The 25,077-nt window shown below is 41.8% G+C and overlaps 2 protein-coding genes across 2 annotated transcripts in view; both read left to right on the top strand.

Moving 5' to 3' along the window:
* Window positions 1-25,077, top strand: part of LOC104935020 (butyrophilin-like protein 2) — a gene marked incomplete at its 3' end in the record, with an annotated part of 550,859 nt that overhangs the window by 442,103 nt on the left and 83,679 nt on the right. The gene's annotated exons all lie outside the window — the stretch shown is intronic.
* Window positions 13,586-18,321, top strand: LOC104933809 (chymotrypsin-like protease CTRL-1). The gene is made up of 6 exons (XM_027287607.1): window positions 13,586-14,088; window positions 14,892-14,912; window positions 15,191-15,356; window positions 15,837-16,105; window positions 16,209-16,345; window positions 17,376-18,321. Exons 1-6 carry the CDS (start codon window positions 14,034-14,036, stop codon window positions 17,796-17,798), a joined length of 1,071 nt encoding a protein of 356 aa, XP_027143408.1. The 5' UTR covers window positions 13,586-14,033; the 3' UTR covers window positions 17,799-18,321.

Here is a 25,077-nt window from a genome sequence, read left to right as displayed (position 1 = left end):
AGGAATGAACAGCTGTGTGTGTGTGTGTGTGTGTGTGTGTAGGAAAACGTTCCCAGGCTTGTCCATTCGTTCAACTGCTGACGGCCAAAAAAACGAAGACTGTGTGACCCCCAAACACTCAAACACAGAAACTCAAACATCTGCTGCGAACTGTAGCTGCTGTTAGCTCATGTTAGCTCAGTTTGTTAGCCGGGCTGCCCAGACTGTGAGCTCAGAGATCATGGGGAGTGTTAGCGTTTGTACCACAGGCGTTTCGGACCATGGGGAATAAGGAGGAACCAGTGTCGTGCCAGAACAGGAGCTCGACAACGCATAAGTTAGTATCATGGGTCACGTTAGCTGCTAAACTCATTCAGAAAGCTATAACACGTCCACTCACTGTGTTTTGAGTCTGGATGACGTTTTTCCACCCATGACAGGATTTTGTTACGTTAGCTTTAGCTTGGATGAACTGTTAGCTCGCTAACGTATCAAAATATGCTACAATATGACAAAATGTGACGTTTTACTGTAACATCAGCTAACAGCAGCTAACAAACTGAGCTAATATTAGCAAACAAACTGAGCTAATATTAGCTAACAGCAGCTAACAAACTGAGCTAATATTAGCTAACAGAAGCTAGTTTACTGACTTTTAACTTTAGCTTTGACTTTGTAGCCATTTGTTGACGTCAGCAGCCTCCATTTCTGAGCTAACGTTAGCTTGTGTTGCAGACTCTCCATTAGCAAAGTCTCAGTGGCCTCTATGGACATAATGGCAGAGGAGAAGAGAGCGAAGAGGAATGTTGCCAACAAGAGTAACTGACTTTTAGTGGTGGAGAATAGAAGTGGAGAATGCAACAACAACAAATAGACGGCGTGTTAATAAAAGATGCAGCAGGTCTGCGAGCTGCTTGCAAACACTGTTTCTCCACGTCGTGTCCAAGCCGCAGAGCCGGTGGCTGCCAGTGTCGTGCCAGAACCGGAGCCGGGCAATACATAAGTTAGTATCATGGATCACATTAGCTGCTAAACTCATCTGTAAAGCTATAAATAACACAAACTGTTAGCAGGACTCAGAGTGTCTGGATGATGTTTTTCCACCCATGACAGGATTTTGTTACGTTAGCTTTGAAATCTGTGTTGCAGTGGTTGCCGGTTGCTTGTTGTAAAGGCAGAGTGAGTTCAGTTTTATACAGACTGTAAACGTCAGGATATCTTGGACTTGTTATTTAATCCCACAGACTCTCAACAAATGAGCTGAAATAACCAAATATTTCATTAAATCCATAAAAATTTGGCATTTTTCATTTTCTGACTCAGATATTAAATAATATCCAAATGTTCCCTCCGCCTTCCCGTGGTCGCCCTGACCCCGCTTGGTCCCCCTCCATCACCACGACCACATCATCTATCCCAAACCAGAGTTATATAACTCGATTCAGAGCCAGAGATTTCCTTATGTAACCCGGCTCTCACACCACAGCTGAATCTTTTACTTCTGCTAACAACTCAGGGTTTTTATTTACTGATGTAGCTTTATTTAACTGAACTGGGCCGGAGCTTCAACGTATGATTCAATGCTTAAAAACTATAAGCAGTGACGTGTTTATTGGATTTTATTTTGAAGGTTTCAGGCTCCCGACAGACGACGTGCGGGGTATTCAGTCGGGGCAGAGCTGTGATGAAGAGTCAGGTGAATGTTTTGGTTTCTGCTGGCTGAACTCGTTCGTTCAGACTTCAAACCCAACGGCAACAATAACAGACGATGTCATCGCGGCGAGATCTGACTGCTGACATCACCGCGGGAACAGATGAGAACCGTGGGAAACCACATCACACACACACACACACAGCCAACACGACCTCTGAACAACAACTGATGATCTCAACACACATTAAGAAGACTAATGAACTCCTGACAAGACAAACAACAGACCGTAAACATTTGAACATGGGGACTTATGGAGACTGACTCAAGTGGACGTTTGAGGCTAATCTCTGTGGGAGGCATCGAGACACACTGATGGGACACGAGCTCCATCAGGCTCCATCAGTGAAGTGACGGTGTCATTACGAGCTCAACATGTGACGTCTATGACGAGTTAACCCTCCGTAGACATAAAATCTTATAAAGAGCTCGAATCACTGAAGGAATTTGCAGTTTTATTCTAGATTATTCTGATGTTTTTGAGCGTTTTAGCTCGTTGTTTCTGTTCCTTTGAGTTACAGGTTGACCTGTGAGCTTTTATTTTGTAAGGGTCGATTATTAAGTCCAACAACAGAAACTTTAACACGAACATAAAATCATGAGAAATAATGACTCTGTTTCAGTGTTCGGTTTAATTTCCTGTCCTCGTCTTCGTCTCCGTCCTCTGGGCGAGTTCTCACAGCCTCCGACATAAAGACGCTAACTCCTCGCAGGACTCATTTCCTGACAATAACGGGAGCAGATTACGGGAGGTCGGAGGTGACGGAGGGAGGGCGGAGGTCTTTAAGTCCAAACTCTCAGTTATCGGACCGCTGTCTCACGGAGACTTAAGTTAGAGTATGGAAGACAAAAAAATGACACGAGTATGAAGACATGAATAAATAAAAAGCATCTGCACGAGACAACCTTTGTTTAACGGAGACGGTTTACATCGATAAAAACAGATTATTATATATTAACAATATTTAAAAAATACAAAACATTAAAAAAAAGTTTGGGAAAAAACGCTAAATATTTTGGAAAAAAGAAAGAAAACATTAATATTTTGGAAAAAACACAAATAAAACAATTTTATTTGGAAAAAACGTTGAATATTTTGGAAAAAACTAATTAAATGTTAAATATTTTGGAAAAAATGCAAATAAAACAAAACATTTTGGAAAGTATTAACATTAAAGTTTCTACATTAAGCAGCTTCCATTGAAATGAATGGAGCTCTCTTCAACGCTGTATTCAGTTCCCTGTGTACGTCTCATAGGTTTAAACACACACACACACACACACACACACACACTGATGGTCGGTCAGTGTGTGTCGCTTCAGTCGGAGACATTTATATTTTTCTGTTTGTTGACGTTAACGAGAAACAGAAGAAGCTTCAATCAGCTCGGTTTGTTTCTGTGAACTCTTTTCTTCTTCTTTATTTTGAAAGCTTGAGTGATCACTTTTATTTTGAAGGGCACTTTCATCATCACAAACCAAAAACAAACATATTTTAAACGTATAACAAACACTGAGAGAAGAAGAAGGAGGAGGAGGCAGCGATGACATCAGAGGAAACACTCCAACACCAACAGCTGGCCTCTCCTGCGCCCTGGTGGCTGAGACGCGAACTGCCTTAAATGTCACATTTGTTTCTTTATGGCAGATCAATGACATAAAAACAATAAATAAACAACAATATAAAATAAAATAAAAGAGATGAGCTGCAAGAAAAATACAACTGAAATATTAAAAAAGGATGAAAATATTTTAAACTGAAGTTTTTCTAACTGCAGCTTTAAAAATAAACTTTAAAATCTAAATTTGGATGACGAAGCTCCAGAAAAAAATACATCAGATCACCTGATGACAAACATCAGATCACATGAATTCAACTTGATGACGTTCATCACGTCAGAGAGTAATTCATTTAATTATTATATGATGAAGTTCAGCAAACTACAGCCTCAGTAATAAATGTTAATTTGATAAATCTGAATAAAGAAAGATGACGTGAAGATTTTTGGTTCAAACTTTCTTCAAAGCGTCGTGGAGTTTTAATCTTTTGGGAGTTTCCTGATAAAACCAGTTACGCAGCCTGAAAGTTTGGCAGCTGGATTCAGAGGAAGCTAAATCGTTTGAGTAATGTAAACAAACACGATCTTTGTCCGTCGTGAAGACGTGAAGCTCGTCTCAGATCAAACATGAAGCTGCCGGGAGGCGTGGACGTAGACACAGAGAAGCATGTGAGGCCGATTACACAATATTTACTGCTCAGCCTGTCTAGACTGAAAGAGAGCGAGGAAAACACGCCGCCGTGACGGGACGGCGATTTATTGAAGGACTCGAGGTGAACCTGATTAAACGGACACTGACGCTGCTTATTTTAATACATTCAAAACATCCCCACTCCAACATAAGAAACTGCATCAAACTGTATTAAATTGCATTGAATTCACTGTAGATTTTGTGTTTTCTGCATTGAATCTGTACTGTAATTAATTATATTACACCGTATGTATGTCATATTGAACTTTAGTGAACATTAGTGCATCGTCGGCGTATAGTCGCATTGAATTGATTGTATATTTTGTGTTGTGTTGAATCTGTAACTACAGTTCAGTTAAGCAGAGGTTGTTACTGTACGTCTGCTTTTAGTTTTCAGACTTTCCCAGCAGCTTCCTTCTCTTTCTCGTCAAACTCTCTCTCGCTCTCTCTCTCTCGTCTGTCTCTTGTTTCACTCGTCTTCCCTCGTCCTCCCGTCTCGTTTTTGCAGATTGCCAAGCGATGACAGAAGCCAGTTTGTGATCGACAGTCGGAGAGAGAGAGAGGACAGAGGGCAACGAGAGAATAGATGAAAGGCAGAGAAACAGAGGATCAGAGGAACAAAGACGGAGAAAGGGAAAGTGGAAGGATGTGGAAAATAAAGAGAAAATTGGAGGATGCATTCAGAAGATATGAGATTTAAACAAAAAGAAGAGAAAACCAAGGCCACATAATGAGAAAGACTTTTTCATCTGGAAAAATGTCCTGCTGAGAGTCAGACGAGAAGATTGATATGTCACACGCCTGTACGCTCAGCTGGACCAGGAGCCAGTCTCGTTAGCTTAGCTTAGCATAAAGACTGGAAGCTAGCTTGTTGTTGTTTTACTCTTCTTGTTTGTGTACGGATCTAACAAACAAGATGCAAAGTGTTAATTAATAAGTTTAGACATGTTAGGCTAACCGTACCCCCTGTTTCTAGTCCTCATGCTAAGCTACGCTAATGACCCACTGTTTTTTCTAAATTTAACATGTTGCTAGACTTGCCAGATCAAGAGATTGATACCACTTTCAAGTTTGTGCGGTAAATATACAGCCAGTAGCTAGTTAGCTTAGCATAAAAACTGAAATCATGTCTGTACATTCAGCGTGGACAAGGAGCCAGGAGATGGTTAGCTTAGCATAAAGAGCGGAAATGTTAACTAACAAAGTGTAGACGTGTTGGGACAGGGGGCACGCTAACCGTCTCCACCTGTTTCTATCAGCCTTATGCTAAGCTACGTTAACGGCCGGCTGGTTCTAGACATGAAAATGAAAATGGAAGTTGAAAAGTGAAAGAGAGACAAAGCGGTGAGTGGGCGGATGAAAAATGAAAGAGTGTTACTGTAGTACGATGCTCTCTCCGGAGGCATGCATCATTCATCAGACTCTCTATTAGCCTGTGTGTGTGTGTGTGTGTGTGTGTGTATGTGTGTGTGTGTGTGTGTGTGTGTTCGTGGTTGCATAGTTGCGGCTAACAGGACAGGTTTCGGGAATGTTGCCCATCTGGAAGTTGCAAACTATTCGACCGGCCTCGGACGACAATGACAGACTTGTCTGTTGTTTATGTTCGCAGCCTGACTCTGCAGTTTTTCTCTCCTCAAGGTCAACAAAGGTTTAACGCAGCACAGTGTGGTAACCATGACGACAGCTGTACTCGAGTATTTGTTCTGATTACATTACTTCTGTCTGAGTCGACAACTTTGCTAGCAGCCAAACATCAACAAGGTCAACAACACAAGACACAGCAGCTAACCAACTGAGCTAACAGCAGCTAACAGCGACAAATGAACTGAGCTAACAGGAGATTAAGAGTTGCTAACAAACTGAGCTAATGCTACCTAACAGCAGCTATGGACCTGAGCTAATATTAGCAAACAGCAACTAATAAGAATTAGTTAACAACAACAAATAAACCAAGCTAAAAGTAGCTAACAAACTGAGCTAACATTACCTAACAGCAACAAACGAACTGAGGGAACATTAGCTAACAGCTACCGATAAACCGAGCTAACAGCAGCTAATAAACTGGGCTAATATTAGCTAGCAGCAGCTAACAAATGGGCTAACACTAGCCAAAAGCAGCTATTCAACCAAGCTAATATAAGCTAACAGCAGCTAACAACCCGAGCTAACATTAGCTAACAAACTGGGCTAACAGTAACAATTGAACTGAGCTAAAATTAGCTAACAGAAGCTAACAAATGGGCTAACATTAGCCAAAAGCAGCTATTGAATGGAGCTAATATAAGCTAACAGCAGCCAACAAACTGGGCTAACATTAGCTAACAAACTGGGCTAACAGCAGGTAATGAACTGAGCAGGTGTTAGCTAACAGTAACAATTGAACTGAGCTAACATTAGCTAGCAGCAGCTAACCAACATTAGTTAACAGCAACAAATAAACTGAGCTAAAATGGGCTAACATTAGCTAACAAACCAAGCTAATATAAGCTAACAAACTGGGCTAATATAAGCTAACAGCAGCTAACAACTGGCTCCAACACAATACACCAGTTCAAATGTCTAGCAGCCATGACAGTGAACAGAAGGAGGGAAACGTTGGGGGTCAAAGCACACGAGAACACATTCGGCCTCCGCAACAACAGAGTATTTACACGACGTCGCGGACAACAGAGCTCATTTAAAACGTTTAAATGTCAGCCTGAGAGCTCCTTCCAAGCAGACACACAAAAACACGGAGAGCCGATGAGTCAGTCGCTCATCTCCGTCTCTTTAAAAACTTCCAGAGAACTCTAAAGTCTAAATCGAGTCTTCGTTTGTCCGGAGTGAGTCACTATGAAAAACATCTTTGTTTGTTTGTGTTGGCTCCACGTGGAGTCGCTACAACCGGCCGTACAGGTTCTGTGGGTTTCATTTCTGATCACCGCATCGAGTTTCAGAAGAAACCAGATATTTAATTTGTGGTAAACAGTTTATAAATTTAAAAAACCACAGAAAAACGTCCACGAAACCACAAAGTGTGACCTGTAGCTGCTGTTAGCTCACGTTAGCTCAGTTTGTTAGCCCGGACTGCGAGCTCAGAGCACCGCAGGAGTGTTAGTGGCGTTTTGGACCACCGGGAAGAAGAAGAGGAGGTGTCAGTGTCGTGCCAGAACCGGAGCTGGGCAATACATAAGTTAGCATCATGAGTCACGTTAGCTGGTAAGCTATAAATAACTTGTCTTCTCATAGTGTTTTGCTTGAGATACCGTTGGCTAGTGTGGATGAACTTGCTAACGTAATCCGCCTAAATACAGGATTTTGATACGTTAGCTAGCAAGTCTACGTTAGCAAGCAAGCTAACGTTATCTAGCTAAAACCACGATATCACAGCATGTTTCACGGGCTTTTCCGTAACGTTAGCTTTGACTTTGGACTCTTTGTGTTTGGTGGGTGCCGGTCTATTGTTGATGTTGACAGACTCCATGTCTAAGCTAACGTTAGCTCGTGTTGCGGAAAATTTGGCTGCGTTGACGCTGCAGGTAGCGTAGCACAGTTGGGTTTACTAAAGGTGCCGCAGACCGTAAAAACCAAAACAACAAGCTGAAAGATGCTATAAAGGTGTGTAGAACGAGTGGTAATTCTCCACGGGTACGACACCTTAATTTAAATGAAATTAATCACTAGTGAACATTAAATAACATAAAAATATTGATTAGCAGATGCTAATTACGGAAGAAAACACCTCAACTTTGACTCAATCAAACACAAGCAGCTATGACTGAGCTAACATTAGCTAACAAACTGAGCTAACAGTAGCTAACAGCAGCTAACGAACATTAGTTAAACAGCAACAAATAAACTGAGCTAACAGTAGCTAACAATCTGAGCTAACATTACCTAACAGCAACAACGAACTGAGGGAACATTAGCTAACAGCAACAATGAACTGAAGGAACATTAGCTAACAGGAGCGTACAACTGAGCTAATTTTGGCTAACAAACTGGGCTAACATTAGCTAACAGCAGCTAACAAACTGGGCTAACAAACTGGGCTAACATGAGCTAACAGCAGCTAACAAACTGGGCTAACATGAGCTAACAGCAGCTAACAAACTGGGCTAACATGAACTAACAGCAGCTACAGTTCACTGTCCGTCAGGTTTGAAAACAGAGACACTTGAATTAAGATCACCAAAAATAAATTAAACACAAGTGAGATGAAGAGACGAATACGGCAAAACATGCGGCCATGTGCACAGGATGGACACACACATTAACACACATTAACACACACTGACACACACTGACACACACTGACACACACATTAACACACACTGACACACACTCTACCTTTAAATAAATGAACTCTGAAGGTGTCTGAGCTCTTCTCCTCATCTTCATCAGCTCCTCTCCTCCCGGACAGCGCCGGCAATCGCCTCCTTTTCCAACGCATCCCTCCCCCTCTATCTATCTATCTGTCTATCTATCTATCTATCTATCTATCTATCTATCTATCTATCTATCTATCTATCTATCTATCTATCTATCTATCTATCTATCTATCTATCTATCTGTCTGTCTGTCTGTCTGTCTGTCTGTCTATCTGTCGCTCACTCGTTCCTCTCCTCACCCCTTTGATCACTCTTTACCTCCCCCTCTCTCTCTCTTTTAGTTTGTTTACGTGTGTGAGTCTGACGCAGCAAAACAAGGTGAGACACACACACACACACACACACACTCACACACACACACACAGCTGACTCCTAAAAACACAAACTTTGATTTTTTTTTTTTTTTTAATGTCCTATAATTTAAATTTCATCTTGCTCAGCGAGGTTTAGTCCAGTAACTTTTATTTGGTGAAATTACATTTATTGCTGTAGAGAGTCTTATTTTGAAAGGTTTATTGAAGCTTGATAAATAATTTAACGCTATTCTGGGACTCTTAGATTTAAATCTCAAATGTTGTTCCCTGTGGGGTTCCTCAGGGATCGGTGTTAGGTCCCGTTCTGTTCCTCCTCTAGGTCACATTATTCGCTTTTACGCAGACGATACTCTGCTCTGTCTAAGCAACCGTCTAAACTACCAGATGAACGTGTTAATTCAATGGTTCAGTCCTGCTTTTGTCCACTTGAGGCTGGCTCCAGAAGTGAGTCAGTCTCCATAAGTCCCCATGTTTCACAGCAGAAATAAACATGTTTACAGCCTGGTACAAAAAACAGTTTTGGTCTCTGTAGCTAATTTCCCCGTTCATGACAACTGTACTGTACTTCTCTAAGTTAGCAGCAGGCTAATGCAAGCTAACAAGCTAACTACAAGCTAAATCAAGCTAACTACAAGCTAAAGCAAGCTAAAACAAGCTAACAACAAGCTAAAACAAGCTAACAACAGGCTAAAACAAGCTAACAATGGGCTAAAACAAGCTAACAACGGGCTAAAACAAGCTAACAACAAGCTAACAACAGGCTAAAACAAGCTAACAACAGGCTAAAACAAGCTAACTACAAGCTAAAACAAGCTAACAACAGGCTAAAACAAGCTAATGACAAGCTAAAACAAGCTAACTAGAAGCTAAAACAAGCTAACAACGGGCTAAAACAAGCTAACAACAAGCTAACAACAGGCTAAAACAAGCTAACAACAAGCTAAAGTTAGCTTACAGCCCAGCAACAACCTCTGTGGTGGTAAAAATAAAGTTTTGAAAAAACTGCAGTTCCTCTAACGTCCACTTGAGGCTGGCTCCAGAAGTGAGTCAGTCTCCATAAGTCCCCATGTTCAAATGTTTACAGTTTGTTGTTTGTCTCGTCAGGAGTTCATTAGTCGTATTTTTTGTTGGTGCCTTCTTAATGTGTGTTGAGATCATCAGTTGTTGATTACAAAGTAAAAGTACTCATGTAGGTACAAAATCTGAAGTGTTGTGGACTACTCGAAGACCAACAGTCTGTCTGCAGATGAACGTTTAGCGAGGACGTAATGAAGTGTCAATGTGTCTTCGCACTGCACTCTTTAATTAAGCAGTTAAGACGGTTGAAAGTTGAATTCACGGCAGCCTCTGAGCGTCTGCAGCGAGCTGAAACAGTAAATAAGCCGTGAGATGTGCGACAGGGCAGCATCACACAGGGCACTAATGAACTCTGAGGGCAGATAGAGGACGCACACACACACACACACACACTGATAACCGGCCTTATGTTGATTACACTGAAACACGGCGACAGAGCCAAAGCCTGTTTATACAATGTTCGGTGTCGGTGAGCGATGCAGGCGGATGCGAGAGTCCTCGTTACCATAGTAACCCCGAGTCTTGGCTGACAGGCCGTCGGGAGGAGCAGATGTTTGTGAGCAACATGTGAGCGACTAATGAGTCAAACAAACAGATTTATAATTACTCTGAATTAGTCTGCTCGGTCCTGCTGCAGGACGTCCTCAACGTCTGTCCACACGTCCAAATTAAACAAAGACGGGACCACAAACCATCAGCTAATGTTAGCTCAGTCTGTTAGCTGCTGTTAGCTAATGTTAGCTCAGTCTGTTAGCTGCTGTCAGCTAATGTTAGCTCAGTCTCTTAGCTGCTGTTAGCTCATGTTAGCTCAGTTTGTTAGCTGCTGTTAGCTAATGTTAGCTCAGTCTGTTAGCTACTGTCAGCTAATGTTAGCTCAGTCTGTTAGCTGCTTTTAGCTACTGTTGGCTGAGTTTGTTAACTGTTGTTAGCTAATGTTAGCTCAGTTTGTTAGCTGGTGTTAGCTCAGTTTGTTAGCTGCTGTTAGCTCATGTTAGCTCAGTTTGTTAGCTGCTGTTAGCTCATGTTAGCTCAGTCTGTTAGCTGCTGCTAGTTGAGTTTGTTAGCTGCTGTTAGCTGCTGTTAGCTGAGTTAGCTTTGACTTTGTAGCCGTTTGTTGACGTCAGCAGCCTCCATTTCCGAGCTAACGTTCGCTCGTGTTGCACACTCTCCGTTAGCAAAGGCTCAGCAGCCTCTATGGACAAAATGGCAGAGGAGAAGAGAGCGAAGAGGACGCTGCCAACAAGAGTAAATCTGGACTGACTTTGAGTGAAATAAAAGGCTGAAAGACAGACGCCGAGCAGGTCTGACTGCTGTTGGTGACCTTGTTGTTTGTTGTCAGCTCCTCGATCATCATAAATCTGCCGCCATGATTCATAATGTGACACCAGACTAACAACAACAACAACAAATAGACGGCGTGTTAATAAAAGATGCAGCAGGTCTGCGAGCTGCTTGCAAACACACACTGTTTCTCCACGCCGTGTCCAAGCCGCAGAGCCGGGCGGCTGCCAGATATCGGGTTTGGTGGCAGGAGGTTTGGGCACGCCGCACAGAACTCATCAGGGTGTCCAGGTCCATGTGTTCAGTGTCAGAACTGTGTGTTCTGTTATCGTATCCCTTCCTCTCTCTGCTAAAGAGCTGCAGCCCTCCTCGCCGTGACCGCCTGCCAATAAATACTTTGGTTTATTTCCTCGACAGCAGCGAGCCCGAGAGGAGACGAGTAATCTGTGATCCAACAAAAACCAAAAACTCGCTTGTTTTGTGACTTTAACGTCTTTATTTTGAAAGAGTCAGAGTCCACGTTACGGATGATCGGTATCGATAGATGCCGGAGGACTCGCCGTTTACGGCACAAAATCAGACCACTTATATGAATTTATACATTTATTCTGCGGGAAACTGGATCATATTTTATGTTTTCCAGCTGCGACTTCGGATGATTTACAGAGTTTCCTGACGTGACATGTGGCTTTACTTGTTTGTAGCTGCTGTTAGCTAGTTAGCCGTGCAGCTGCAGGAGGAGTGACCGCCGCCGAAGCCGAAGCCGAAGCCGGTCGCCTCACTGGAGCGCCCCAGTTCCAGCAGTCAGAGATTATCGGCTAAAGGAACGACTGAAAAAGTTTTTTTTGCACACATACGCTCCATTAATTTGATATAAACTACGGGGAAAGCACACAAACTGTTTAATTTCCACGAGAGTTATGTGATTTTTCATAAACTTAAATGTTCTCCTGCTTCCTTATGCACTATTTCCTTGTTTGTGTCCTTTCCTACTCCTACTCCTTTTCTGGTAATGGTGACACACACACATGTGCACTTACACCAGTCCCTCGTTCCTGCATATAAATCAGGTAATTCCCTCCACGATGAAGTGATATTCCCCTCTTCCTCTCTCTAATTCAACATCCCCCTTCACACACACACACACACACACACACACACACACACACACACACACACACACACACTCCGTGTCCGTCATCTGGAAGTGATTGCGTCCACCATTACAGCATGCCTTGGCCAATGTTAAGCGTGTTGGTGTTGACAGCCAGCCTTTTGTCCAATACGGCCCTGAGAGAAACGCTCTGCACAGAAACACATTGATAAAAACCTGCTGCGCACACACACACACACACACACAAACAAACACATGATGCTGTCTGTTAACTCGTAGCCACGACAACTGTCAGTCACTGTTGTTAAATGGAAAAAGATGGAAGAAGCTTAACTTAAATAAGAGTGGAAATACTACTCGACACCTTACTGATTCTAAAATAAAAATAGGTTTCTCTGGTTGTCGCCGTCCTGGCTCCGCCCCTTTTTGGATTAGCGCAAAAAAATGAGCGTCTAAAATTTGCGTCCCTCAAATGTCATTAAAGTTACTTTTAATTCTGAAATACCATTTTTTTGGACATTTAACCTATAATTTGGATTTGTGTCTTTTCTTTTTTATCCATCTCTCAATCATTGTTTAATAACAATGAATTAGAAAGTAACTAAAAGTCCAGAAAGTTACAAATTATTCTATCTTATTGTTTCACAGGGAAGCAAAACGATTCAATTCAATTTCATCCAGCAACTCCCACCTGAGACTATGTGCATGTTTTATACAGACTGTAGCACTAATGCATCAAGAAAAACACAGCACAGCACACAAATTCTGGTTCTGAAATCAGCTTCGATGAAAAAGGAAATGTTACTTGAACGTGTTAGCAGGACCACAATGTGATTTGGTTTGAAAATGTGACCTCAACCGTGTTGAGAGTGAGTAAAACGATATAATTATAAAAGTTTTGGACACAAAGTTAACACGTTATAAGTTACAGCACGTAACATTTCCATGATAAAATTTCTAAAATAAAAAATATCGAAGCAGGACCCGGATCATGGTAGACGAAGTTCAAACACCTGAAATTATGCAAGTCGACTGAACTGTTCTCGGAAATTGAAAATAGACAGGAAGCAGCTCTCAGCGACGTCAACCCTGGTGCAGATTCCTGCTACAATGATAAGCTGCTAACTAGTTTATAAAATATGGAATCCTTTTTTTTATACCTAAGAACTTTATCTTTGTGAGAATTACACTGGACTACATATATACTTGAATGTCTGCACAGCCGTTCACATAGTGAGCACAGGTTGTGAAATCAAGGTAGAAAACTCATAATAAGAAAACTCAAAACCAGCATACAAATTTTTATACCATTAAGTGTAATACTCCCCTATAAATACCTCAAAAGAGATAAATAAACTTTAACGGTCCAATCTAAGGAGGTCAAAGTGTCCAAACACCAAGAAAAATGTTTGATTAGGCTGAAAACAGCAAAGCGTTGAGTGTAGTTACCATAATATAAATGACAGTTCTCATCTGCTGATTCATTTTTACAGGAAGCTTCTACTCATTTACAGTAATCAAACCATGATGATTAAACACTTATTGTTCAAGAAACTGGTACTGCTACATTCTTATGTTACATACACATCATGTGGAGATGGATGGTAGTGATGGGAAAAGTTGCAGAGTTGGTCATTCAAATAGAAAATTCAAATAGATCCGTGCAGATTGGGTTTGTTTAACGAGATGTGAGGCATTACAATAGCCTTGAGGTCACAGATCCACAATTTGAACCTTGATTATTTCTTAACAAAGGCGGATCATTGAACATGAGGAATTCTTCTTCCTCGAACACATATACGAGGGGCGAGACAAACATGTTTGACTTGATTCTACCTGCACAGTTTCTTTAAAGCTCACGCATGGAGGAGTTAGTGGGTGGACCTGACTGTAAGGTACTTAAAGATGAGGAGAAAGGGAAGCAGGCACAGTTAACATGGCTCTGTACCACTTTGTGTTTGGTGTAAGTCTGGTGATCTTTCTCTTCGAAGGTAAGTTTATTTCTTGTTTCTTCTTATTTGGCTCAAATCAATCTCTTCTAAATCCAGAAGCTTCTTCACATTTTGCTGCATGAAAGTCAAAGCAAGGCAAAATCAGCAGTTATTGTAATTCGAATTTCCAGATTTTGGGATATTGAAATTTGCATTTGTGTCTTTTCTTTTTATCCAAACGATGAATTATGAGCACTAATAATATTGGAACATTACCTCCCATCACCTGCCAGAACTTATTATATATTATTATGTTATTATTATTATTATATTAGCTTTGTATAACATATAAAACAATAGGTAGTCTTTATAATATTATAACGGAGACCCAACAATTCCCACTATGTGCAAGCACTTGGTGACAGTCGCAAGTAAAACTTTCCTTTAAGAGGCACAAGTGACATGAATATCAATATCTCTTCAGTCACTGTGGGTAAAAATAACCGACGTAGTGAAACCTTCTGGAATTAAAAACAGTTTTTTTGATAATTTAGGCACAAACCCAAAGAATTTAAAGAGTTCACAAGTTATTCGGTGGGGCATCCCGAGTGTCGAGTTTGGACAAAAATCAGCATTTCAGCATCTTCTGTTCAATTAAGTGTACGTCATTATCATTATTTGTATAGCAGTTATCAGCAACATTCTCGATTTTCGTCTAGAAGAAGGTGTGTGTGATAAAACAGATTCAAATGTATAAATTAGTCAAAGAGATAAATGTTGTTCAAGTTAAAGTTTGACTAAAAGTTTTGCTCGAGTTGGCTTTCAAGTTTGCTAACATATTTCCTTTTGTTCTGATTTTTCAGGGTGTTGTTCACAGCCGCCAAGTAAGCATCCAACTTTACAAGTTCTTAAAGCATCAAATGTCATTTCCCCCTTTTATCGTCTGCTACCAACACTCCCAGTCAGACACGTGCAACCGGAGATGTACAGTAGCATCTCTGAGTTGTTATCTTAGCTTAAGCCGGTCATAACCAACTCAACTCAACCAAGTGAACTCCCAAAAGCTACGTTTGTCACATCTGTCATGAAGGCAGTGTTATGTTTCCCTAAATTGAGATCTTGTTGCTTGTTCTCCATGTTTAACTCTCTCCTCTTATGTCAGCTTGTGGCGTGGCTCCAGGTAACTTAAGAATTGTTGGAGGTCACGATGCGGCTCCGGGATCTTGGCCATGGCAAGTCAGTTTAAACGAGGATGGAGGTTCCTATTTTTGTTCTGGATCCCTAATCAACAAGGACTGGGTGCTGACAGCTGCTCACTGCGTGGCATCGTGAGTTTATAACCTTTGAACGTTTTCTATTATAAATTTTGTTTTTGGTTTATTAGCAGACAACATACACGAGATACACGGCAGCCTTCAATTAACCACACATGAAGGCTAGCAGTTTTTGCTACTTTCACCTTTTCTCTAGAAGGAAGTGGAAACACATTTCTTGTCAAGATGCGTCCCACACCTTGTTTCTTGTCACCTGTCAACGTGGTTAAAGCAAAGAATTATGAAGAGGCAACTCCACAGTCCACATTCCACCTGTGACATGTAACACCTGCATGTCGTATACGTATACCTACAACTTAAACACATCAAGGACGGTCACGGTATCAGATTTTTATCAAACAATACTCCAGAAGAATTCACAATTGATCAATTAAATTATTATTATTATTATTATGTATATTTCTTATTATAAATAAACTCAACTGGTACTCTGGATAAAAATAAATCAGCTGTTTTACTTTTCTGTCTTTGAAGGAGTTTTGGTTCTGTGAAGGCTTTTCTGGGCCGCCAAAGCCAGTCCGGTCCAAACCCCAATGAAGTGTCACGAAATATCAATCAGATAGTGTTGCATCCTTCCTACAACCCTCTGCTCAACGATAAGGACAACGACATAGCGCTCTTGAGGATGGAGTCCTCTGTGAATTTTACTCTGTACATACGTCCGGTCTGCTTAGCGGCTGAAGGCAGTACTTTCCACACCGGGATCAGCAGCTGGGTTGCTGGTTGGGGTCGTAATTCTACAGGTAAGGTTTATTCTTCTGACATGCTAATAATGCTTGACTAATGACTTGTGCATGTATTTTTCCACATTAATTTCAATCTTTCCTTTCAAAAATATCCTATCAGGTTTTTATTCTAACATCCTTCAGGAGGTGAACGTGCCAGTCGTGGGAAACAACGAGTGCAGATGTAGTTATCCTCAAATACTGACGGAGAACATGCTCTGCGCTGGGCTCAAAGATGGAGGGGAGGATGCATGTCAGGTGAACAACGCTTTTTGTTTGTTTTATTTGTTAGTGACTGAAATGCTCTTTATGAAATATGTACAGACATTTAAAGACACTTTAAATATACATTCATTTACATCTGTGACCTGCAAATGATGCATATGTCTACTAGCTTGTCTTTGTCCATAGCAATATTACATGAGAGGGTGTGCTTTAACGTCATTATATATACATAGAAACGTAGGAAAATTCGTGGGCTACGCAGCGATATCACTGCTGAAGCTGTCAGACTTATAGTTTTGGCGGGAGACGCACTGATGCTCCAGGATCACCCACCGACAGCCCCATCTACTCCCATGTAAACTGGAGAGGAGAAATTTCCCAAAGGAGCACGGGGCACCTGTTCTTTCTCTCTCTCCCCAGGTCACATTTTTTAACTTCACACACTGAAATTCAGCATTCACATGGTCGACAAGATGAGGATGCTCACGGTCATTTGGGCTTTTTGATACCACCTACCGTTTGGCATTAGTGTCCACTAGTTGGAGGGGCTTCATTTAGAGATTTTCTGTGTCTCTCAGCAGTCACTCGCACACAGACAGAGCACAGCTGCGGTTAATGGCTCTGACCTGCAGCTGACCCTGGTTGCTTGGCAACCTTTGACTAACTTTACTGAAGTGCTACTGCAGTGTCAATAATAATGTATGGGCGCAACAGGGCCACAGTCAGACACACCACATTTATTTAGACATTTTCTAATATTGAAAAATGTAATCATAGAAATATTCAATCCATATTAATTGTCTTTTAAAAGGTCCAGTGTGCAGAATTTAGTGAAATCTAGTGGTGAATTTGCAGATTGCAATATTTTTTGTTTTTTTTGAGCTAGTAAACCAAAGTCAACTAAACATAATAGATAATAATAGAATTGTCACTCTAATGATACTAGCTTCGTACACTTTAAATATGTAATAAAAAAATTGTGTAACTGTTTCCATTGCAATTTTCTCACAACTCTCCGTCTTTAATTCGACTTTATTGATCAATCATGACTTTTCTCCCACAGGGAGACTCCGGAGCGGCACTGGTGGCCAAACAGGGTTCTGTCTGGGTCCAAAGTGGGGTCGTGAGTTTTGGTTTGGGCTGTGGCCAACTTCCTGGAGGTTACATCCGTGTGTCCAAGTACCAGCAATGGATCAACCAAACCATGGGCAGCAGCGAACCGGGCTTTGTTACCTTTAACTCGCCAGGAATCGACAGCGACTCAAACTTTACCTGCCCAACACCACCACCACCCAAAACTACCAAAAGCACTACTTACACCACAATGCCTCCAACCACAAGTGTGACAACATATCTGACAACACGTCCGTCAACCACGGAGGATAAAAGTATATTTGGTGGGAGTGAAAGCGTGACCCACTTCAACCGCTTCATCCCAATCGGTGTTCTTCTTCTTTCTCTCTATGTTCTGGTTGGTGACATATAATATGTAAGCTTGTTTCACCTGGATGTGGTCAGAAAAGGTGTCAGCAAGGTGACAAGTTAAACCACTGGAGCTCAGCAAAAGCAATATTTTCACAGGGGCTGCTGGGTTACTGTCTTTGCAGTTTGCAGGTGGTGGGGTTGGGAAAAGTTTAACACGCTACAATAACTGTAATAATCAACATGCTACATACCTTAATGCAAATTTTGTATTGTCTTTAGAAGAAATGTTTCCAGAGGATGAACTCTGGCACGCCACATGTGGAGGTTACACAGGGTCAAGTAAATGTCTTGAGGTCTCTGTAGGGATAGTGTTAAATCTTAAAGCAGAAATAGGTCTGTCTCACTCCATCGACACAACGGATAGCTACATAACGTAGAAGCCTCTACAGACAACTGAGTGTAAACATATTTCCGTTTGTAGACTGCCGATTGGCAAATACCTTATTCTGTACACGTGTCACTGTTCGGTGGACATTGGTAAATTCTCCATTTTCTGTGAGCAAGCTTCAATAAATCTTTCAGAAAACGACATCTTGGACTCCTGTGTACTTTATTTCCACTGAATGAACATAATGGCAGAGGTGATAAAAAACAAAGAGGATGCTGACGGACAAAGTCAGACAAAGCAAAACCTTTTGGTTTTAATAGACTGATAATCTTGGGAATCTTTCAAGTCAAAGGCAGTTTGATCGCGATTGTCGTGCTAGAACCAGAGCTGGGCGAGCGAGCAATGGCCAAAGAGGACGATGGTGATATAATTGTGCATTATTATAGTAATATTATCTGGCTGCTATGTCTGCTGTTGGTGACCTGGTTGATGTTTAATCAGAAGTAATGTAATCAGAACAAATACTCGAGTACAGCTGAACATAGTTACCACAGTGGGATTACACTCTGAAACTGGAGGCAACAAAAATCTCATAATCTCACTTTTAGGTCAACTTCAATGCTATCACTGCATCTTGAGTGAGTGTAGTCTCTCTTGTGTTTACATACTGCTGCCGTCATAGACTCTACATCTGCTCTTTGAATAATGCTCCTCTATTGAAACCTCGACACCGTCTGGTTCCCCCTCGTCTTTCCTCTACGATAGGAATCTTCAGGAGACGGCACACAAACCGTCCTCATGTTAGCGCCACGGAGAGATGTCTGGACTACAAAAATGTCTCGTAAGAATGATAGACGACTGAAAACTGGAAAATCTGCATGCATATATTTATATATATATATATAAAACACTTGTAGGAAACTTGCTGGACTGCAGAGGAGAGAGTGCAGCTCTGCACATGTACTGTATTTTATTACACACACTGGGCCTCTTCCTGCATTATATCACTGCTGTTACTCAATCTCCTGGACTCCCGTGGTATTTGTTATTTTTCACAGTGTGGAGGAATTGGAGCTCTTTGTTGGCGACCCATCAATCTTTCTCTGCAGAAAAATCCCCCATTTTTACTCCGACACGTCGTCTTTTTTTAATTCACACACTGTGTAAATAAACAGCGTCAGAGCTCCTGATGAAGTTCGACACTGTCGCCGAGCGCTTGTTCATGGTGGGAGATGTTAGGTCTCTCTAAATAATACCACACAGAGTTCAGTCTAGATCTGCTCTGTATGGAAAGGGACGAGTTCTTTTGTGAAACTGGATCATATTTTATGGAGAAAATGTTTTCTGGTTCTGCTCTCTGTGATTTACAGAGTTTATGATGGACAGCTGTAGCTGCTGTTAGCTCATGTTAGCTCAGTCAGTTAGCTGCTGTTAGCTACTGTTAGCTCAGTTTGTTAGCTGCTGTTAGCTCAGTTTGTTAGCTGCTGTTAGCTAATGTTAGCTCAGTTTGTTAACTAATGTTAGCTCAGTTTGTTAGCTGCTGTTAGCTACTATTAATTCAGTTTGATAGCTGATGTTAGCTACTATTAGCTCAGTTTGATAGTTGATGTTAGCTACTATTAGCTCAGTTTGTTAGCTGCTGTTAGCTACTATTAGCTCAGTTTGATAGCTGATGTTAGCTACTGTTAGCTCAGTTTGTTAGCTGCCGTTAGCTACTGTTAGCTCAGTTTGATAGCTGCTGTTAGCTACTGTTAGCTCAGTTTGTTAGCTGCTGTTAGTTCAGTTTGATAGCTGCTGTTAGCTACTGTTAGCTCAGTCTGTTAGCTCATGTTAGCTCAGTTTGATAGCTGCTGTTAGCTACTGTTAGCTCAGTCTGTTAGCTGCTGTTAGCTCAGTTTGATAGCTGCTGTTAGCTCATGCTAGTTCAGTCTGTTAGATGCTGTTAGCTCATGTTAGCTCAGTCTGTTAGCTGCTGTTAGCCAGGCTGCTTGGACTGTGCGTTTCCTGAAGTTGAGACACTTTGATTGACAGGTGAGTGTTGTTACAGGTGGCTTGTTTGAGCAACCACGTAATGATGATTATTATTATTATTATTATTATTATTTTTTTTTAGATCAGCTGGGAGGCAGAAAAACGTCCAAGTTTCAGAGGTCTATGCTCACAGATGGTTGCCGTAGTAACCAGTCCAACCAAAAATAATAAGAGTGTGTGTGTGTGTGTGTGTGTGTGTGTGTGTGTGTGTGTGTGGGAAAGGACCGGGCTCTCTGCCAACACAGGAAGTTGTGAGTAGGTCCGACTCTTTCACCTGAATCTACAACTGAACAACGGCAACAACTCGCGCTCTGATTGGTTATTCTCTTTATTTGTACACACACTTTATGTCTCTCTCTCTCTCTCTCTGGGGGTAATTAACAACCACATGTTGACCACGGAAACCACTGAAGGGGCCTGGAGCTCCACCTCCACCTCCACCTAATCCGACCTCCTAACTGATCGGACTCGCGCTGAAAGCTGAGCCGTCTTTGACTCCTACAGTGAAAACACTCGGAGCTCCAACAGAAACATTAAACGTAGAACAGCTACTATAGTTTCTCACTGACCTTGAAAACACACTCACTTATACTACACACTGACTTATACTGCACACTGACTTATACTGCACACTGACTTATACTACACACACTCACAAACACAGATGGTGATCTGTGTCGGCTTCTCTCTACAAACTGTGAGACGTGATGAAATGCAGAAAACTTCGACGTTCGACAACGTGACCGAATTCTGGATCATATTTTATGGAGGAAATGTTTTCTGGTTTTCCCTCCGATGTCCTCCGGCTGCTCCGCCTCAACTCTCTGTGATTTACAGAGTTTATGATGGACAGTGAAGTAAACTGCTGACAGCTGTAGCTGCTGTTAGCTCATGTTAGCTCAGAAATATGTGGAAGTGTTAGTCTTTGTACAGGGAAGAGGAGGTTTTCAGGCGGGGGAGTGGAGCTGGTGTCGTGCCAGAACCGGAGCAGAGTTCGCGGGCAATGTAACCGGGGCTCAGCAGCCTCTATGGACACAATGGCAGAGGAGTAGAGAGTGAAGAGGACAGTGAGCGAGGACGCTAAGAAGAGCTGACGTTAGCTCAGTACGTTAGCCGGACTGTGAGCTCAGAGCACCGGGGGAGTGTCGTGCCAGAACCGGAGCCGGGCAACATAACCAGGCTCAGTGGCCTCTATGGAAATAATGGCAGAGGCAGCTAACGGAAGAAGCTAAGCCAAACCATCTTGATTTTAATGGACTGATAATCTTAGTAGTTTGCATACCTGGCAGGGAGTAACGGTACTAACCCAACACTCTCTGTCTACAATCGTAGCGCAGGAAAAATGCGCCTCTTCATCCTCTGCCATCCTGAAAAAACAACAGGAGTTGCTGGTGGGGCTAACTCTCCAATAAGACACATCGTACATACGACTGATTTCATGGTTTAATTTGTGCACGTCAATAATATTCAGCATCCCATAACGAAGCAGCTGAGCACAACTTGTTCCAACAGTTTCGGTTTCGAGGGATTCAAAGGAAGTCAGAAAACGTTTCGTTAAACGGACCACAGCTGTTTGTTTTTTTACGAGCGATACCGGAAGTTGAATCATAACGAAAAGTTAGTCGTGATTCATCCGGTCAGTTCGGACACAGTTTGTACAGTCATGTCGGCATCTTGATTAATGAACGATGGGTTTCTACAGATTAAAGAGTCCGTCCTCCAGCAGGCTGAATGTTTAATTTAAGCAACCTCTGGATCGGATTGTTAACAAATGAAGTGTTTCTCGTGCGGCGTGTTGAGTTTGTGTGCTGCTGCCCTCTGAATCACCGCCTGTAGGAAGATAGATGCTGAGGGAGGAGGAGGATAAGTGAACACTTTGACCCTGAAGAGATGTCGAATCCGTGATAAATACAGAACACAACCCCCCCTCAAAAAAAAAAAATGAAAGCAGAGTCATCGAATGCATCGTTTTGTCGGGTCGGCGCCTGAATGTGTCTCTTTTTCAGGAGGGAAGGGAAAGAAGTAAGGAAAGGAGAGAAGGGGAATTACAGAGGGGCCAACAGGGAGGGATGTTGAGTCATGTGGTTGATGTCCACCCGTGGGAACGACCGAGGAGAAGGAGGAGGAGAAGGAGGAGAAGAAGGAGGAGGAGGAGTTAAAGCCTCTTTCACATCTCCTCATCAACCGTTTGATTTTCAGAAGTTTGGACTGAAAACATTCCCGACATTTAAACTGCAGGAAGGAAAGAGACAAAGAAACAGGTTCTTGTGTTTTAGAGCGACGCAGTTCAAAAGTTCAAAACGTTCAACGACGACGAAACTCGTTAACTTCAAACTGAACCCAGAACTTTGGTCGACGCGTCTCAACACAAACAAACTGAAACGGGATCGACCAACCCAAAGAATCTTTCTGTTTCTTCTTACTATCCTTCCATCCATCCATTGATTTTCCAAACCATTCATCCTTCATTCCTTTCATCCTTCTTCTTAGTATCCTTCAGTCATTCCTTCACTCATTCATTGCTTCATTCCACCCTACATAAATTTCTTCTTTTCATCCATCCCTCCTTCCTCCCATTCTTCCATCCATCCTTGCATCCTTTATTCCTTTCTTCCATTCATCTTCCCAACCATCCATCAATCATTCCTTCCTTCATCTGTCTTCCCATCCTTCCATCCATCCTCACATCCTACCTTTCTTCCATCCTTATTAGTATCCTTACATCATAGTTCCTTCATTCCATCCTTCTTTATTAATTCTTTCCATCAATCCATCATTCCTTCCTTCCTTCTAAGTATCCTTCCGTCATCATTCTTTCCTTCCATTCATCCTTCTAACCATCCTTCATTTCTTCCATCCTTCCTTCATTTCTTCCTTCCTGCCTTCCTTCCATCATTCTTTCCTTCCACTCATCCTTCTTTCCTCCCTTACTTCCATTCATCCTTCCGTCGGTTGAAGTCAACACGTTGGTCAATAAGACATCACGGTACGTTGACTCTTAGATTAAACACGTGACGATCATTTATTAATCGGTCGTGTTAAACTCTTTTCAACGAGGCGATCTTTCCAACAACACCATCGACAAAGATGGTGTCAAACTGTCACACTTTGTAGACTGTGATAGTTTGACACCATCTTTGTCTGAATATAATCAACGGTCACGGACGACGTGCTCCAGTTTTAAATATCGAAGAACTTTTCGTCTTTTCTGAGGATGGTTAATAAAAAAACAGCCTACACTACAGGTTCAATGCTGAGTTTACTAGTTGTACTTCACTCGTTCACCCTTTAAACCTTTCAGGAGTTTTTTTTTTTTACAACATTTCTTGAAATACTGTGAGAACAAATAGAGGCAGCAGTCGGTGCTGGTGGAGAGTTTGGCCTTGCTCACAGGTTAAATGATGGATGTCTCTACTGTATGATTGATGAACGCTGATGGAAATAAAAAGCTCCACAAAGAAACCCAAAAAACTTTTAACATTTAAAGGCCAAAAAGAACCGAAATACATCATCGACCATCGACCAAAGGCTTTGATTCGTGCCGTGACACAACAGTTGACCTTTTTCTTGTGTCGGTCATTGAAATATCTTCTTTAAACTCAGCTCAAAAGTTTTAAATTTTGCTGCTTCTCTTGGTTTTAAATCATCATAAATGACATTTTCTTTTGAGTTTTTGGTGGTTTTCACAGTTTTTTGACACGTTGGGGTGTTGAAAATGTTCACAAGCTGTTCGATACGTGCTAATATTTTTAGTTTTTCCACGTCTCCGTTCTCTTTTTAAGATAATGCACCAATATTGTGATTTAGGGTGATCGAGATCGTTCCGTGAAGCAGAAAACGTCCTTGTTGCTCTCCGTTTTGTACATGGCAGGTGCGTTGCTTTCGACAGCTGAGGGAAAACACCTGCTATGATATCACTGACTGGAAGTTGAAATGTGCTGATGATTTCAAACCACAGAGAGACACACATCTCCGGTTTGATTCAAACAAACTCAACTGGGGCCGTCGGAGCGAACAGGGAACATTTTGTCACAACAAACTTCAGCCTTTAAAACTCGTTTTGGGTCAAAAGGAAAGAATGTGGTTTCCCAGAGTATTAAGCACCAAAAGAAAACATTCTGGTTCCCACTCACATACTTTGGATACTCGTGCCACGCTCAAGGTAGCCGACAGAAAATAGCAAACCCAGTGTGAGAAACAGAAAGCTGCAAGGACAAACTCCTCGAGTTCAAGACCTTTTTGAAAGACGACTTCCAGGACACAAACTCTGCAGAGTGACAACAGACATCCTCTAACTCTGTATCAGTTCGACTCTTATCCTGAAGGAAACCAGCTCCGATCCCTCCAGGGGGGGCTTCAGAACGTCGATCCGACCCCCTGAACAAACTGTAAAACCCGGGTGGAAAAAATCCCCTCATCCAGGCCTGGAACATGTGTTTCAGGCAGCGTCACCTTATGCAACTCTGACCAAGTTTCACTGTTTTTGGCAGGTGGACGACGGTCGGACTTGTCAGCGGTTGTTATAGGAGGAAAAGCACAAAAGATTTGAACAGTTTAAAATGATCTTTCACCTTGAATACCCTTTTTAACACCTTATATAGAAAGTTGTAGAAAGAACTGACGAAATGTTGATCAGCCAATATCCAGAAATCTGTTGTCCATCTACAACTCAATCCAATGCCAATCCTTCTTGACCTAAACTCAACTGAACACAGTCCAAAGATATGAATACTCAAAGAAACAGCAGTTTGGATCATTCTACAGTTGTAGTTTATTGGTAACAGGTGATCACGGGTATCGTCGAAAGGCTTAATCACCATCACTATGAAGGGCTGAACGCTGAAGTCTGGGTTTGAACCCAAGCTGTAGCCCTTTGTGGTTCTTTATCGAGCTGTTACTCTCAATGAAAGGCTAAAAAAGC

Source organism: Larimichthys crocea, chromosome XIV, assembly GCF_000972845.2.
Source record: "Larimichthys crocea isolate SSNF chromosome XIV, L_crocea_2.0, whole genome shotgun sequence".
NCBI lineage: Eukaryota > Metazoa > Chordata > Actinopteri > Sciaenidae > Larimichthys > Larimichthys crocea.
This window is presented reverse-complemented; position numbering and strand designations above follow the sequence as displayed.

Excerpts from the sequence above, each read along its gene's own strand:
- LOC104933809 (XM_027287607.1), top strand. The coding sequence starts at position 14,034 with ATGGCTCTGTACCACTTTGTGTTTGGTGTAAGTCTGGTGATCTTTCTC. Across the intron at positions 14,089-14,891 it reads GGTGATCTTTCTCTTCGAAG|GGTGTTGTTCACAGCCGCCA; the intron begins GTAAGTTTATTT and ends CTGATTTTTCAG. Across the intron at positions 16,346-17,375 it reads GAGGGGAGGATGCATGTCAG|GGAGACTCCGGAGCGGCACT; the intron begins GTGAACAACGCT and ends TTTCTCCCACAG.